A 15238-nucleotide genomic window follows, 5' to 3' on the forward strand; every position below is an offset into this window, starting at 1 on the left:
GGGTTTCTGACCTCCAGAACTGGACAGGGATAAACTGTATGGTTTTAAGCCACTAACCCTATGGCAATTTGTTACAGCCGCTGGCGGAGACTGATACAGCCCCCGACGGCAGGAGCCTCGCCCCAGGGGGCTCCTTCGCTTCTGTTTCCTCACTTACCAGTTTGGTCTGAGTCCACACCTCCCAACCCCTCTGCCAGCAATTCCAGAGCTTTCTCTGACTTTTTTTTTTTTTACGTTTTAAATTTTTTAGTAATTTCCGCACCCAATGTGGGGCTCGAACTTAAAACCCTGAGATCAAGAGTCACGTGCTCAACCGACTGAGCCAGCCAGGTGCCCCAGCTTTCTCTGCCCTTCCAAGCCCCCTACCATCCCTCCCCAAAGCCTAACTTGCACCCAAGAGACACTTAATAAACACTGGTCAGGGGTAAATAAATCTGTGTCTTTATTTTTATTTTTTATTCCTGAGAGCATGACTGCTTGTCTCTCCAGCCCCTCGGCCTGAAAGCAGAGCCGGAACCCTAGGGACCAGCTGCGTGCCAGTCAGAAGTGGGGGGCAGCCGGCACATCCGGCTGAAGCAGAGGGGAATGAGGCCTCCCACTGGGGCAGGAAACCGCTCTGGCTGTCCATGGCAGCCTGAAAGAGACCCACTAAAAACCAGATTCCAGCACAGTGGGCAGCAGGCAGAGGGGGAGAATTTCAGTTTGGATTCCTATTCTGGACTATTCTCGACATCCTTGTTCGCAGGGGGCTATGCTGGCTTCCTGGGCTCTGCCCGAGGGAAGTAGCCCAAGCTCTTATTCTAAACAACCTCAGCTCAAAAAAGACCCAGCCCAGTTCCCATATTTTACAGCAGGAAAATATTGGTCCAGAGGGAAAGCAGCTTGCTGGAGGTCACACAGCAATTCTGTGAGTCTCAAACCAAGCTGAACGATTCCTGCCCAGCACTGACTCCGGGAGACCCGGGATCTAGGTACAGGAGCCTGGCCTCCCTCTGGGTCAGGGGACCCCAGGGCAGGCTGGCCAGGAGATGGGGGATCTCGGAGCGGGAGGGTGGCCTCCCCCTGGGTGACGGGACCTCAGGGCAGCCTGGCCAGAGCCTGGGGCAGGTGCAGCCTCACTTGAGATTGTGCTGGCTTTCCCGGTGCCGCCGCAGGTCCACCTTGCGCTGGAAACCCTTGGTGCACAGCTCGCAGCTGAAGGGCTTGAAGCCGGTGTGCTTCCGGCTGTGGGTGATGAGGTTGGAGCTCTGGCTGAAGGCCTTCCCGCACACCTGGCACTTGTGGGGCTTCTCACCTGCGGGGCAGCAGGGGCCGCGTCAGGGCTGTGGGCGCCAGGCCCGCTGCCCGGCCGCCCCGCCTTCGTTCCCCGGACTCGGCTGTGTTACCTCGGCCCGACATGCGCTTTAGAAAAGAACTACAAAAGGGAGCCAGGAACACAAGGCCCCCGGTTGCACCCCGGGCGGGCAGGGACCGCGTCCAGGAGCGGAGCAGTGAACGAGGGGAGGAGTGAGCGGACGGCGAATCCACCTGCTGGTCTCACTCCCCCCACCCCCCGCGGTCACACTGGGGCTCCTTCCTTCCCGGGGTTTTCCCACGCAAAGTGTAGTTAAGGAGCGACGCGCCCAGCCCCCCGCGTGGAGGGGAGCGCCCCTCGCTTTGCAACTTGAGCGCACTCCTGCCCACAGCCGGGCCTTTTACGCGTGGGATGGGGGGTGCGGCGCGGCCGGGGAGCCCCGGGGCCGGCGAGGGGCGCGCCTTACCCGTGTGGATGTAGGTGTGTTTCTTCATGTCGGACTTCTGGTGGAAGCGCTTGCCGCAGAACTGGCAGGGGTAGGGCCTCGTGTCCGAGTGGATGAGCAGGTGCGTGGACAGGGTGGACGAGCGTTTGAAGGCTTTGCCGCACATCCGGCACTCGAAGCTGCGCTCCTGCCGGAGGAAACGAGGCCCCGGGGGGTCAGGCGCGGGCGGGGCCTCGAGACCCGGGACTGCCACGCCGGGCGCAGGTCCGGGCCCTGCCGGGATCCCCTGAGGAACAGGACACTCGTTGGGGGGGCCTCGAGAACGGGTCCTGGCAGAGCAAGACCCAGAGACCCCCATTTCTGCATCCCAAGAGGGGGCACCGAGGCCTGGGGCCTGAGAGACCTCCTCTGGGCTTTCCCCTGCAACCTTCACGTATCCCATGCAAAATGAGCCTCACCACGGGTTTGTTGACTGACTGATAGATCGACTGACCTGGGACATGGTCATGGGCTTTGCAGGGCTTTGGTTAAGAGTCTGTATTATTGGGGCGCCTGGGTGGCTCAGTGGGTTAAGCCTCTGCCTTCGGCTCAGGTCATGATCTCAGGGTCCTGGGATCGAGTCCCGCATTGGGCTCTCTGCTCAGCAGGGAGCCTGCTTCCCTCTCTCTCTCTGCCTGCCTCTCCATCTACTTGTGATTTCTCTCTGTCAAATAAATAAATAAAATCTTTAAAAAAAAAAAAAAAGAGTCTGTATTATTGGGACCTGTTTCTGGCTTCTGTCGCTTCGAGGCTGCATGACCTTAGACAAGTCATTTAACCCCTTGAGACTCAGTTTCCCCATCTGTACATGAGAACAGCAGTAATGAGCTCAGAGGGTAGAGAGCGGAGCCAGCAACTAGCATGGGGTGAGCGCTCACAGCTGAGAGTTCTCATGGCCCTACCCCGCCTCTCCCGGTGTGAGCAGCTCAGGTCATTTCGGGCACTTTCCCTGGAATGGAATATTCGAGAAGCTAAGTAGGACAAGATGATCATTTAAGCCTGACTCCAAGATCCTAAAACTCGAAGCCGGGGACCCTGGCTCTGCGCTCACAGCCCACACCGATCATTTCTGAGCATCTCCCTGGGCCAGGAGCCCTCCCCGCAGCACATTTCGTTCACCGGGGAGGGAAGTCAGTTAAGAGTGGGTGTTGGGCAACGATAACGTAACTAGCACTAAAGCACGATTATTCATTATCAAGAACAAGGTAAAGTATGTATGATATGATAATTTTTAAAAGAGGGTTTTGGGGACCCAGAGGAGGGAATAAAGGACCCCCAATCTGTGTCACCCTCAGGGGCAGGGTGAGGGGTCCAGCCACAGCCCCAAGGCTTCCTGTGGGAGGCACAGAGCAGGAGTGGGAGGTGGGGGGTGTCCTGGGCTTGGCCTGCTGCCCACCTGGGAGTGGACGTGCGTGTGCTGCTCCAGGCTCACGGCGTGGCCGAAGGTTTTGCCACAGACGTCACAGGCGAAGGGCCGGGTCCCGCTGTGGGAGCGGCGGACGTGCACTTCGAGCCCGTGTGGAGTGGAGAACACCTGGGGGCAGGGGGCAGAGCATGAGGCCACTGGGGGCTGAGGAGAGGAAGATGGGCCTGGGGTTCCAAGGCCACCCCCAGCCCCTCTACACCCAGGCACAGATGGGCATAAAGCAGGAGAAGCACCAGAGTGCCGATTCCGCTGGAATTGTTGTGTGTCCTGGGAAGGTCCCTTTCCCTCTCTGTGGTTTGGATTCTTGTCTAGAAAACGGGGGCTGTGGGAGCATGTAAAAGGCCCCTCCTGGCCCTAGCTAGGGGCTGAATGGCTGGAAGTCTGCCACAGCCGCACGTGAAGGCTGGCACCGACGTCAGCTTGCTGTGTGCTCTGGGACCAGGGATGCAGCCTTGCGGAGCCTTTTGTCCGCATCCCCAGGCTCAGCAAACCACAGTGAGGACGAGCATTCTGAACCCTCGGTCCCACCGAAGGACCCAAGATTCACAGCACAGGGAGCACCCCGCTGCCAGGAACCCGGGGAGGGGACACGGAGCAGGGCCCACGTGCCCGCCCACACCCCAGCTGCCCACCTTGTTGCACTTGATACAGTGGTACGTGTCCATGCCCGGGGAGCAGCGGAGGCTAAAGTCCAGGGGCGGCTCTGTGCTGGGCACCAAAGGGCTGCCGTATAGGCTGACGGAGCGCTCGAGGAAGGCAGACTGCATGGTGGAGGCGGCCTGCCGGTAGCTGTGGCCGTAGGACGAGGCCAGGGCATCCCAGGAGAAGCTGGGCTTGTAGAACGGGGGTGAGTCGGAGTCCCTGTCCTGGGATCGGGGCATTACAGCAGGGCCCTCTGCGGAGAGTGGGACACACGTATGGTGCTGATTCATTGAACCTTAGGGCACTGCTCCCCACCTCTCTCTACCTACTGACCTCATGCTGAGGGTTGTGGTGTGTAGCCCCAAACACTGACTGTGGGAGAGGGTCTGGGTCCAAGCAGAAGCTGGAGAGCCCAGATTGTATCCAGATGGCCTTGTCGGTCTATCCTGACTCCGTAACTCCTAGGATCCCTGCTTCCATGAGCCCATCCCCCCTCCATTCCACTCGCACTGGCTTGTGGGGAATGGCCGGGGTCCCTGCCGGGTACCTGGCACCAAGGGCGTCCTGGTCATGCTCTGGTCCAGCTCCAGCTCTGGCTCGCGTTTGAGGTCAGTCCAGGTCAAGCAGTGGTTTGGGAACAGGGTGCTGAAGACAGGATCATTGCTCAGGACTTGGTCCCTGGCTGCTGTGGGGAGACAAGACCATCCGTGACACCAGGGGACCCAGGGACACGCACTTGCTGCTGCCCCCAGACGCTCGTGTGCACGGGCCCTGCCCAGGAAGGTGGCAGCAGGGTGGAGGCCGAAAGGAACCCCTCGCCAGAGAGAAGTCCTGGCCTAGTGCTAGCTTTCTGAGCACCCAACAGCCCTAGATGTTTTCTGAGTCTGGTTAGGACTCACATGTCCTAACCAGCTCCAATCCTGATGCTCCCACCATCTCAAGGGGTCAGAAGAGAGGGATTCATTCATTCATTCAACACATTTACTGAGCTTCTGCATTTGCAGAAGGGATGCCGCCGCCTCCCACACAGGAGGCAGGGAGCCCTGGGTGGGTGCCACAGGGGGAGAGCTGACTCACCGGGGCTAAGGGCAGGAGGCCAGACCGGGTCATCTTCCTGGACGCGGGGCTGGTGGTAGGTGTGAGCTTTCTTGCTCTTTACCAGGAAGGAGCGTGGCATGGTAAGTGTGCGCCCACACCTGTGAGGGGAAGGAGAACAGTTAGGAAGGGCAACAGCCTCTGTATTTTAGAGCCTTTTCCTGACACCGGATTCCGCTGTCCTGAGTTCAATGGTGCCCCCAGAAGTGCCGAATGAGTGTTGAATGAATGAATGAATCCCTCTCTTCTGTCTTCCCAGAACCTGTGAATGCGATCTTCTGCAGAAACACGGTCTTTGCAGATTTTACCTAAGATGAGGTTATCCTGAGTTAGGGCGGACCCTAAGCCCCGTATGTCTGGGGTTCTTATAAGAAGCGGGAGCTTTGGGCCCAAAGACACAGACGCACAGGGAAAACACCGTCTGGAGGCAGGAGCAGAGCTGGGAGGGTCACGCTTATGAGCCGAGGAGCCCAGAGGATCGCTGGTTCCACCAGAAACCACGAGAGAAGCTCGCGACAAACTCCCCCAGAGCCTCCAGAAGGAACCGACCTTGTGGACGCCTGAGTTGGGATCTCTAAGACTCCAGAACCTTGGACGAAACAAATTTTGTGTTGTTTGAAGCCTCCTGGTTTCTGGTGGTTTGCTGCAGTGGCTACAAACCCTAACCTCCCCCATGCCTCCCTCGCTAGGAAATTAATACGCCCGCCTTCTAGAACACCCCCACGGTCAGTCTTCTACCCACATGCCCTGCATCGCACCGAGAGCAGAGAAGGAAGGACAGGGGTGTCTTCAAATATGACACACGGTGCCCCCCCCCATCCAGAACTCTGCATTCGCGCCCCTGTGGGAGCAGCCCTCGGAGGCCATGGAAGGAGCAGTAGGAGCTGGGGTATGGAGCCGGATGCTTAGACTGGCAGCTCACCCGCTGTGCACTTTGGGGCAGACACTTGACCTCTCTGGGCCGACTCCCTTTTCTCTAAGGCACAGCGTCCAGGCTTCTCTCTCTCTGAGTGGGGGTCGAGGAGGGGGTTGGAGTTGCATGTGAGGCTCAAGGCCTGAGAGGACTCCCCCACGCCACCCCGCTGGGAAGCCGGAGGGCATTTTGTGCCTGTGGTGGAAGAGGCCAGTGTCTGGCACCTGTGAGAACGAAGCAGTGGGAGCCCAGCTCAGCCGCATGGTCACCGGACCCACTGCTCAGGGGGTGGGGGAAGACACGGAAATCAGGAAGGGGACCTGCTCTCTGTCTTGGGTGGGGGTTGGGCGGTGGCAGAGCCAGATCAGCCTGAACACCTTGACACTTGCCCCCACCCCCCTGCCAGATGTTACACGTCCTCAAGGCTCTGCTGAAGGCTCCTGGGAGACAGAGAACATCTGAGTGGTCCTCTCTCCTCCCCACCCCCAGGCCAGGCCCAGGCAGGAGTTCAGGAAATACTTCGCCAATGCCATTCCTGGTGGCTCCTCTGCTGGTGCCATTCCCAGACCTCAGAGCTGGAGCCCCCTTCCCCAGGCCAGCCGCCCTGCAGGGCTGCAGGGACCGTAGGGCCAAGCGCGGGAAAAGGATTACAGCGGCTCCAACAGCAGCCAGGGCTGGGTGATAAGGCCAAGGGGAGGGGCCGGCTGGAAGGAGGAAGATTAGAGAGGGCAGCTTGGAGCCCTGCCTTTGGAGCAGGCCCAGGGAGTCGCCCCTTCCCCCCAGCGTGACCCCAAGCCAGGCAGGACAGGGATGCCTGGCTGTGCCCAAATCACAAGCCATCTTCCTGGCCGTGTTGGGGCAGGAAGGACCTCTGCCTCAAAGAGGCGTGCGAAGTGCTCAGCCTGGTGCCGGGGCCGCAGGACCCTGAGCAGGTGATGGCATCACAGCCTGCAGGAGAAGAAGCTTCAGGAAGGCAGGCACAGCCCACGTCCTGTCCTGTCCTGTCTGGTTGCAGCCCCAGGACCCCGCCCACAGCAGCTGTGCTCTGAGGACAGGGATGAGCCCGGGACCAGGAGCAGGGACACGCTCCAGGCTCTTCGCCTCTGGGATCTGAAAAGAAGACGTGGGACTGGCAGGGGTCAGTCCAGCTGTCAGATTGTGCCCTTCCTGGGCTTGCCTGGCCTCCTGTCTCTCTCAGGCTTGTCGGGAAGCCCGCGGTGGCCTTATCTGCCAGGGGCAGTCTTCCTCTGCCTCCTCCCCTCCCCCAGGGCTCCTCTTACCCCCCTTTCCTCCCCCTTCTAACTCTTGGCTCCAGGAATCCCTTAAGGAGGCTGGACCTTGGGCAAAGCCAGAGGAGACCCACACATGCCAGGGGAGGTGGGGTTTGTGGGGTCTTGCCCTTTTTTCTAGAGGAGCCTCTGAGGGCCACGGTCTCACTATCAAAAGATGATCTATTATTTTGTGCAGAGTATTTTAGTAGCAAGCCAAGGAGAACCGAAGCTAGGCATGGAACTGTTGGAATGGCCAGAGATATTTCTTGTAGCCAGGATCTGTGTAGCCTTAACTCCGCGAGTTCGGACCTGGGAGCTGAGTGGCTACTGCCCCATTTCACAAAGGAGGAAAGGGGCTTGGAGACTGGCTCCTGATCCCAGGCGGATCCCAGACGGCCCCCGGCCCCGCCTCCCGGCCTCTGTCGAGTGAAAAGACACGGGGTCAGCACTTGGCACAGAGGGAAGTCCGCCTATGTGCTAAGAACGGTGTCTAGGGCTCATGATGAGCGTTATGCCATCAAACTGACACCCACTGGGGCAAGGGTAGAGTGATTGTCTTCTGGGCTCACAGGGGAAACTGAGGCTGAGGGAGAAAAGTGGCTCGTTGAGGCCCTGTGTTCCTGTCCTGCTGGGACTTGACTCCTGGCCCAGGGCTCTTACTTTCGGCACCTGGGGTCTTTCCAACCACCCATGAAGACAGACTGCCTGGGGCAGGGAGAGAAGGCTGGTTGGTGGGGCAAGATGATGGAAAAATCATATTCCTTTGATCGCTGTCTTTTCTAGAACCCACAAGCTGCACATGGGCTTCTAGAGAGTTTGAATGGAGAAGCAAGAGAGAAAGACCTCCTTCAAGAAGCTCTAGTTTTCCCTTGGGCTCAGAGCCTGAGGACACCATAGAGGTCAACTGCTCAGAAGTCAGGACAACACAAGTTCATGGATGCTCAGGGTCTGCTCTCCGGTTCCCTTCAGAGCCCCCAGTCTTTCTCCCCCACTCCCTAGAATGTTCTCTCCACCAAGCCTGGCAGAGTGGCAGAGCCAACCCCAGGGTTTCCAGTCCTTAAGTTCCCCGTGGGGGCCGAACACACCAGGAGAACTTCCTTTTGGCTAGTGGAGTTAAAAAAAAAAAAAGGGAACCAATCACCTATACTGTAGTTAATTAACAACCACACCGTTTTGATTCACAGGGACCGTTCTGAGAAAGAGCACAGAGCACAGATTGTGAAAGAACCCAAAGATTTCTTCATGAAACAGGGGCCGTGATGGTATCAGTCTCCGGAAGGAGACTCGCTGTTAACATCTCTTCCAAACCCTCCATCCCGGTAGAGGGTGGCCTGACCTCGAGTCAGAATCTCGGCCCCGCACCCCTACGTCCAGCTGGACTCAGAGCCACAGCCTGGTGACTCTGGCACAACGAGGTGCCACAGGCCTCCCGTGGGGCGGAGTCTGACCTTGTGACCTTGAACTTGGCCACGTCTGCCTCCCACCTGGGGCTTGGCTTTCCTATCTCTCAAAAGGGACCGTTGGACTAAGAGATTTCTAAACTTCCCTTTTGCTCTAAAATCCCATGCACATTTTGTTGACCTTCGGCACAGGACTGACCTACCTTGGCTGAGAACCTCATCACTCGGGTTCCCTTTTTGGGAGGGTTGGGTAAGACTGTTGTTTCTCAGAGTCAGTGACAGAGGACCCTATGGACTTCCTTTATATTTAAAGACATGACTCAAAGAAACAAACAAACAAACAAAAACCCCTTTCCACGTAGTAGTTAGGGGAAATGGGTCTGTTTCATGTTAGGGGCCCCGGCAGAAAGGGGTCCTTATTTTTATTTGAGATTTGCCAGCGGTTCTCAAATGCCTCCTCCTAAGTTCACAGACTGCAGTGTCACAAGACAGTGAATCAACTTCTGAGTTTAGACCCAAAAGAATTGCAAGCAGGGACTCAGGCATATTTGGAACCCCCAATGCACAGCCGCCTGATTCCCAGTCACCAAAAGATGGGCGCATCCCCAGTGTCCATCAGCAGATGATGGAGAAACGAAATGCGGCATATCCATTTCGGATATGGCCTGAAAAAGGAAGGAAGACAGCCACAGGCTAGAACATGGATAAATCTTGAGGACACCATGGAAGTGAAATATGCCAGTCCCAAATAGAGGGTTGCTGTAGGACCCGTCACTTATACGAGGTCCCTAGAGAAGTCGGATTCATAGATACAGAAAGGACAGTGGTGAGAGCCAAGGGCCGGGGGGGGGGGGGATGGGCAAGGGAGGGGAGTTCGTGTTTAATGTGGACAGAGTTTCAGTTTGAGAAGGTGAAGAGAGTTCTGGAGTTGGACAGTGGTGACGGTTGCCCAACATTGTGAATGCATTTAACGCTACAAAACTGTACACTTCAAAATGTTTACAAAGATCATGGTCCCGGCATGCATATTTTACTACAAAAAGAACAGAAATGAGTGAACAAAACATTTCCTGGACATTTCTGAACTGGAGCAGCTCCCACTGGTTTGAATTCCTGAAAACAAATGAACAAAAAACCCCTCCCTCTAATTTAAGGAGGGGTAAGGTTTTCTGTTTTTTTCTGAAAAGGGACAAGATCATAGGTGATCAGGCTATTTTCCTGGGAGCGATCGGGTCCCAGAAGCTTCAGGAGTCCTCGTGGTCTCCAAGAGCACCCCAACCCCATCCACCCTCCCGAAAGCCTCGAGGAAATGTTCTGCGTTGGTTTTGAGTAACTCCATCCATCAAACCCAAGGCAGATATGGCTTTCTGAGGCTTTCCAAGCACCTTCTGCAGGGCAACCAGCACACCAACCCCCCGAGTCTTGAGTTGGAAGACACCTCACACATCTTCTTCTTTAAAGGGTCCCTTGTGCACCAGCTCCAAGGAAAAGAAACTTGCCACCTCGCTAAGACTGAAATCTTCTACCCACTCATTGCCTGCTGAGAACTAGTCAGGAGGTGTGAGCCTCCGTGGGCAGGTACAACTTAGCTAGCTCCTATCAGATTCATGTCCGGAGCCTGCAAATTAATTTGCCCCCTCCAGGAAACTCATGAAAGCTGTGGACCTTCCCCGCAGAAAAATGTACACAAGCACATACCCACAGCTCTTCTGCAGATCACCCCCTCCCTTAACACATCTTAGTTTAGGGTGGGCACCTCGCCCTGATGCCCAGACTCTAAACTCATCCTTTTTCCTCCCAAAACTAGGTAGAAAAGACTGAGACGCCCCCTGCCCTTCTGCAGCCCTCCAGTTTCTGCGGGCTGGGGGCTAGGGGCTGGGAGTGGTGGACAAGGCGTTTTCCCTTCTCCCCTCATGGGGCCCTGGATGGGAGGGCACTCCCTCTCAAAGTGCCCCAGGAACTTGGGTGAAGGGCACTGGGGAGTATGGGTTGCTGGCGGTAGACCTTCCCTCAGAGTTCTCTCAATTTCACTCTGATCTTATAGACAAGGGAAGCTCGGGGTGATGGAGGGACAGGGCCACCCTAAGCCAGATGCCTGAATGAGCGTCACCCTACGCTCTGCCCAGGTCCCTGGGAGAGCTAGGGTTGAGGGTATGACCTCGCACACACGGGTGATCCCGGTCAGACCTGACCCAGTTTTGGAAAAGCCCCTACAGGGCTCTGCCTCCCACTGCCTCCTCTCTGCTGGGTTCAAGGGCATCTTGTGGGAGAGATATCCCAGTCCCTTATTCTTCCTGTAACTGCCAAAGGGCCCGGGTGACCTGCCTGGAAACAATCTAAGTCAGACATGCAAATTTCAAAAGAAGAGGCTGGGATGACAGCACTCACCTGTCCCTAGCTCTGTCTTCTGGTCCTGGATGTCGTCTTGGTCTTGGTGGGAACCTCCCAGCCTCCGGGGATCGGTTCCACTCTGTCAACCTCGGACTCTCTGCTCAAATAGATACTTCTCCTTTTTTTTTTTTTTTTTTAAACTCTCTCTCTCACTCTCTCTGGTTTTTTTTTTTTTTTCCCTCTTCTGTTCCCCTCCTTGATTTTCAATCTGATTATTTGTGTCAAAATCTGGCGGTGAAGCAACAGCCAATAGAGAGCGCCCGAGTGCGGGGCTGCATTTGCTTATCAAAGCTTCCCTGGGCTCCGACTTCGGGCTCCTGCCGGCCCTTCACCCTGCGAGCCTCGCTCTGCGCCCAGACATTCTAACGAATGCCTCCTGGAAGAGAAAGAAATGGCTAAGTCATTCGGTTTTTAAACTTGAAGTTTTTTTTTTTAAAGCATTTATATACCTGATTTTGCATAAACTCGTAACTTTGTTTGTCTTTCCTTCCTTCCTCTGTCTCCGTCTGTCCCCCCTCCATCCTGAGCCAGGGGCAGCCTGCTCCAAAGCCACGGCAGACCGCCCTTAGAGAGGTCCCTCTTGTCCTTGCAGAGGTGGCCTTTGAAAGGAAGAAAAGCCCAGTTCACGCTTCCCCAGCCTGGACCCCGGAAGAGGTCAAGGAGCAGCCGGGGTGCGTCCGGGCGGCGTCGGCGGGCGGCTCAGCGCGCTCCGGCCCCCGCGGCAGGTGCACTGGCCGTCCCCGGCCCTGCGTGTGCCGCCATCTAGCGGCCGCGGAGGAGATGGCGGCGGCCCGCCTCGGTCACCGGGGAAGCGGGCCCAGCCACGCTCAGCCCTCACATCCCGTTTGGCACCGAGCCCCACCCCGCGACCCCCCCACCTTCTCCCTCCTTTGCCCCTCGAGCCCGATTTATTTCAGGAGGATTTGCATAAGGGGAGAGCGCACAGAGCGGGGCACTGTTAGGCTGATTTGCATGCCCTCGAAGCCCAGGGCCAGGGAGATTAGGTTTCCGGAGACAAGAAAACAAGTTTGGCGACGGGAAGCCCCTTCTTAAACTGCAGGTCCGGCCCGCATGAGGAGAAAGGGGGTTTCAGGTGAGGCTCCTCTGCGGCCAGGTCCAGGCTGTAAGTCAGCCGGGCCTGAGCGATGCCACGGGGTTCAGGGGCATGGGTTCCAACCATCCCGAAGAGGCCTCGGAGAGAGAGCGTGGGGGCATCTGGAATATTCTCTGGATGTTCCACATTGCCGACAGTCAATGGGACCTGTTTGTCATTACGCAGAAAACTTAAAAAAGAATCCAAGGACTGTAAGAAAAAATTCCCATTTCTTCCTATTCTCCCTCCATTATGCAGGCACATCCCTGCGTTTTGCTTATCAGGCCTTTGTTTTTCCACCCGCTGTTATTTTGTTTAAGTACCTCCCCAATTCTCCTGCGGCTTTTATGAACAGATTTAATGCTTTTCACGGTTTACCTTGCCAACCACTTCTTCATTTGGGGCATAACGCGGTTTGGGGTAGCGCAGCTGTATTGGGTAGACGCCGCTCTGGGGTTGTGCTCTCATTTGGGATGTTTATCTTTCTCCTTTAGTAACCAATGCAGGGACTCCTTTCCTAGAGCAGGACCCCAGCCTGGAAGTGAAAGTGGACCTTGTCTGGAGCCATGCGGACCCCTCTGCGGGAGGGCAGTGTCCATGCCTCCAGCCGCCTGCATGCACTTTGTGGCCTGGAACCTCCCAGCCTCGGGGTCCCCTCCCACATCACTGCCCTTAGCAGGCAGCCCTGGAGATGAAGTGCCTTCATTAGTTTCTCCCTAGGGCTGAATCACTGTAGCATCCTTGTGCCCATTCATTCGATCATGTAATCCAGTTCCTACCGGTACCCGGCCTGTTCCGGACCCCTCTTTCTTCCCTCTGCCTCCTGCCTTCCTTAGTCTTAGTCATCTCAAGCTGCCATAACCAAATAGCACAGACCAGGTGACTTCAACAACATTTATTTCTTGCAGAGACCAGGAAGTCCAAGAACAAGGTGCCGCAGACTCTGCTTCCGGTGAGGACAAGCTTCCTGATTTTCAGCAGGCCACCTCCTGCTGAGTCCTCACTTGGGAGAGAGGCAGATGGAGAGGGAGGGAGGGGTGGAGCGAGGGACAGAGGGAGAGAAAGAGAGAGAGTGAGAGAGAACTTAAACTCTGGCTTCTTTTCCTTTTCCTGTGAGGACACTAATCCCATCATGGGGGCCTACCCTCAAGACCTCATCTAACCACTTACCTCCCAGAGTCCTCACCGCCAAATACCATCACACTGGGGGTTAGGGCTTCAACATGAATTTGGGGGATAAAAACATTCAGTCTATAACTCTCTTAGATAATACATGTTTATCGAGTGCCTGTTGGGTACCAGATGCTGGGGTTTCCAACAAGAACCAGATGGGAGCTATCGTGAGCGCCTTCCCAGTCCAGCAGGTGGGACACAGTGCCCTGGAATTTACAAACTAGGCTGATAAGTGCTGTGATGTGATCATGGAACACAGGGAAATGAGCACAGATGTGGAGCGTCATGAGAGTTAATGAAGCCAATGGAAGCGACATCTAGGTTGATGCCAGGCCGACTTGATTGGGAGACAAAAAGTAGGGGAGAGTGTCTAAAAAGGACAGCATGTGCAAAGAGCTGGAGGCAGGACCTTTGGGGAACTGACAGCACCACATTCATGTGGGCTGTAGAGGGTAGAGGAAGGGGAGGGAGAGATGAACCTAAAAGGAAAGAAGGAGCAGCATGATCATGAAGAGTCCTCCCTGATTTAAAAAGTTTCGGTGATTTCCCTTTACCTAATAAGACACAAAATCCAGCTTCAGAGAGCAGCATTCAGTGTTTTTCACAGTGTCAGACCCCTTTCAAATAACAGCAATTTCTCTGATGCTAGTTTAATAACAACAACAAAGCAATTAGTTCATGTCACTGAAAATTTCCAGCTTCAGGCATGGTTGGATGCAGATGCTCAGATGGTATTGTCTGGATCTGGATCTCATTCGTTCCCGCTCAGGACATTTGCATTTGTTGTCCCCTTTGCTAGGATGGCCTAACTTTCAGATCTCCCCATGGCTGACTCATTCAGATCTCAGCTGAAATGTCACCACGGCAGAGAGATTTCCTCGGCCATTAACTAAAGCAGGACCTTCCCACCCCAGCCGGCTTCGGCCCAGTCAGCCTACCCTTTGTTCTTTGCAGCAACCATAATTATCTGAAGATGTCCTGCTGATTTATTACCTTTTTACTGATCTCTCGTTTGGCCTGACCGCCCACACAGAATATAAGCAGTCCAAGATCAGGGGTGGCGTTTGCCTGGCTCACAGCCCAGTGAGTCTCCAAGGCTGACAACAGTGTATGGTGGACACCAGTGATGTTTTTACAGAGTGAATGGATGAACGAATGACCGAATCCGTGTGTGCATCTCTCTCTCTCCATCTCGCAGCTTTCCCTTCTTCTCTGGGGCTGAGATCACCAGCACTGCCAGCTGTAGTCCTACCAGCTGAGAAACACCAGTGGAAAACTAGCCCGGTTCTCTGTAGTTGGGGCAGGAGGCCCCAGAATGACTCCGATTGGCCCAGCCCAGTCACACAGCATCATCCCTGCCCCAATCACTGTGGCCGGTGGGAGGGATATGGCCATTGGGATGATGTTCATTGGCCAGGACTGGCCCACCTCCTGCCCAAACCTCGAGGAGGCAGGTTGAGTTTGGGGAGGGAAGAGCGGTTGCCACCACACTGAGTAAGGCCAGCAAGGTGTTTGGGCCACAGCTTCCACCTTCCACCTTCCAAGCATCTTCTAATTGTCGCCTGAACATGCTGCCTTCTTTCCAGCTAGAGGCCAAATCCCATCCCCTGCCTTTGCCCTTCCTGTTCCCCATGTCCGGAATGTTCTTCCCTGCGATCTCCTCCTTTGCAGCCCAGTTCTGCTCTCACCTCCTTCAGGAAGCCTTCCTAGATGCCCGCAATCCCAGGGGCCACCCCGGCAGCCCTTGGATTCCTTGTCGGTGGGTACTCGGCGGCTGGCCGATGGGATCGGCAACCACCTATGGGCAGGAGTGCTACGGAGTCCTCTCGCGGCGCAGGCTGACCTCGGTGATGGGCATGTGGCAAGAGCCGCAGCTAGGCCCGGCCGTGTGCAGAGCCCCCTACCCCCTGTGCTGATACCCCAGGCAAGTGCAGGCCTGGGGAAGGTCTGGGAAAGCGATGAGGGAGCGGAGGCGGGTGACCGTGCTGTGCTGGGTGCGCAGCAGCCGGGGCCAGGCTCTGGCCCCGGCACCCGCGGGCATGAGCTGTTTAACCTT

At 56.1% G+C, this 15238-nt stretch overlaps 1 protein-coding gene across 3 annotated transcripts; it reads right to left on the reverse strand.

The window, feature by feature from the left end:
- Window positions 1-541: 541 nt before the first annotated feature.
- Window positions 542-11549, reverse strand: GFI1B (growth factor independent 1B transcriptional repressor). 3 transcript variants are annotated; one of them, XM_044264218.1, is made up of 7 exons: window positions 10914-11549; window positions 4924-5042; window positions 4394-4528; window positions 3837-4099; window positions 3175-3312; window positions 1761-1926; window positions 542-1294 (listed from the first exon to the last, which is right to left on the reverse strand). In XM_044264218.1, the coding sequence occupies exons 2-7, from the start codon at window positions 5021-5023 to the stop codon at window positions 1116-1118; spliced, it is 981 nt and encodes a 326-aa protein (XP_044120153.1). In that variant the 5' UTR covers window positions 5024-5042; window positions 10914-11549; the 3' UTR covers window positions 542-1115. The 3 variants fall into 3 exon arrangements, with proteins under 3 accessions (XP_044120153.1, XP_044120152.1, XP_044120151.1); XM_044264217.1 differs by having other exon boundaries at window positions 4394-4531; XM_044264216.1 differs by having other exon boundaries at window positions 1761-2025; window positions 4394-4531.
- Between the last annotated feature and the right edge of the window lie 3689 nt (window positions 11550-15238).

Source organism: Neovison vison, chromosome 9, assembly GCF_020171115.1.
Source record: "Neovison vison isolate M4711 chromosome 9, ASM_NN_V1, whole genome shotgun sequence".
NCBI lineage: Eukaryota > Metazoa > Chordata > Mammalia > Carnivora > Mustelidae > Neogale > Neogale vison.

Excerpts from the sequence above, each read along its gene's own strand:
- GFI1B (XM_044264216.1), bottom strand. The coding sequence starts at position 5,023 with ATGCCACGCTCCTTCCTGGTAAAGAGCAAGAAAGCTCACACCTACCAC. Across the intron at positions 4,100-4,393 it reads CAGGACGCCCTTGGTGCCAG|AGGGCCCTGCTGTAATGCCC; the intron begins GTACCCGGCAGG and ends CACTCTCCGCAG. Across the intron at positions 3,313-3,836 it reads ACTGTATCAAGTGCAACAAG|GTGTTCTCCACTCCACACGG; the intron begins GTGGGCAGCTGG and ends CCCTGCCCCCAG.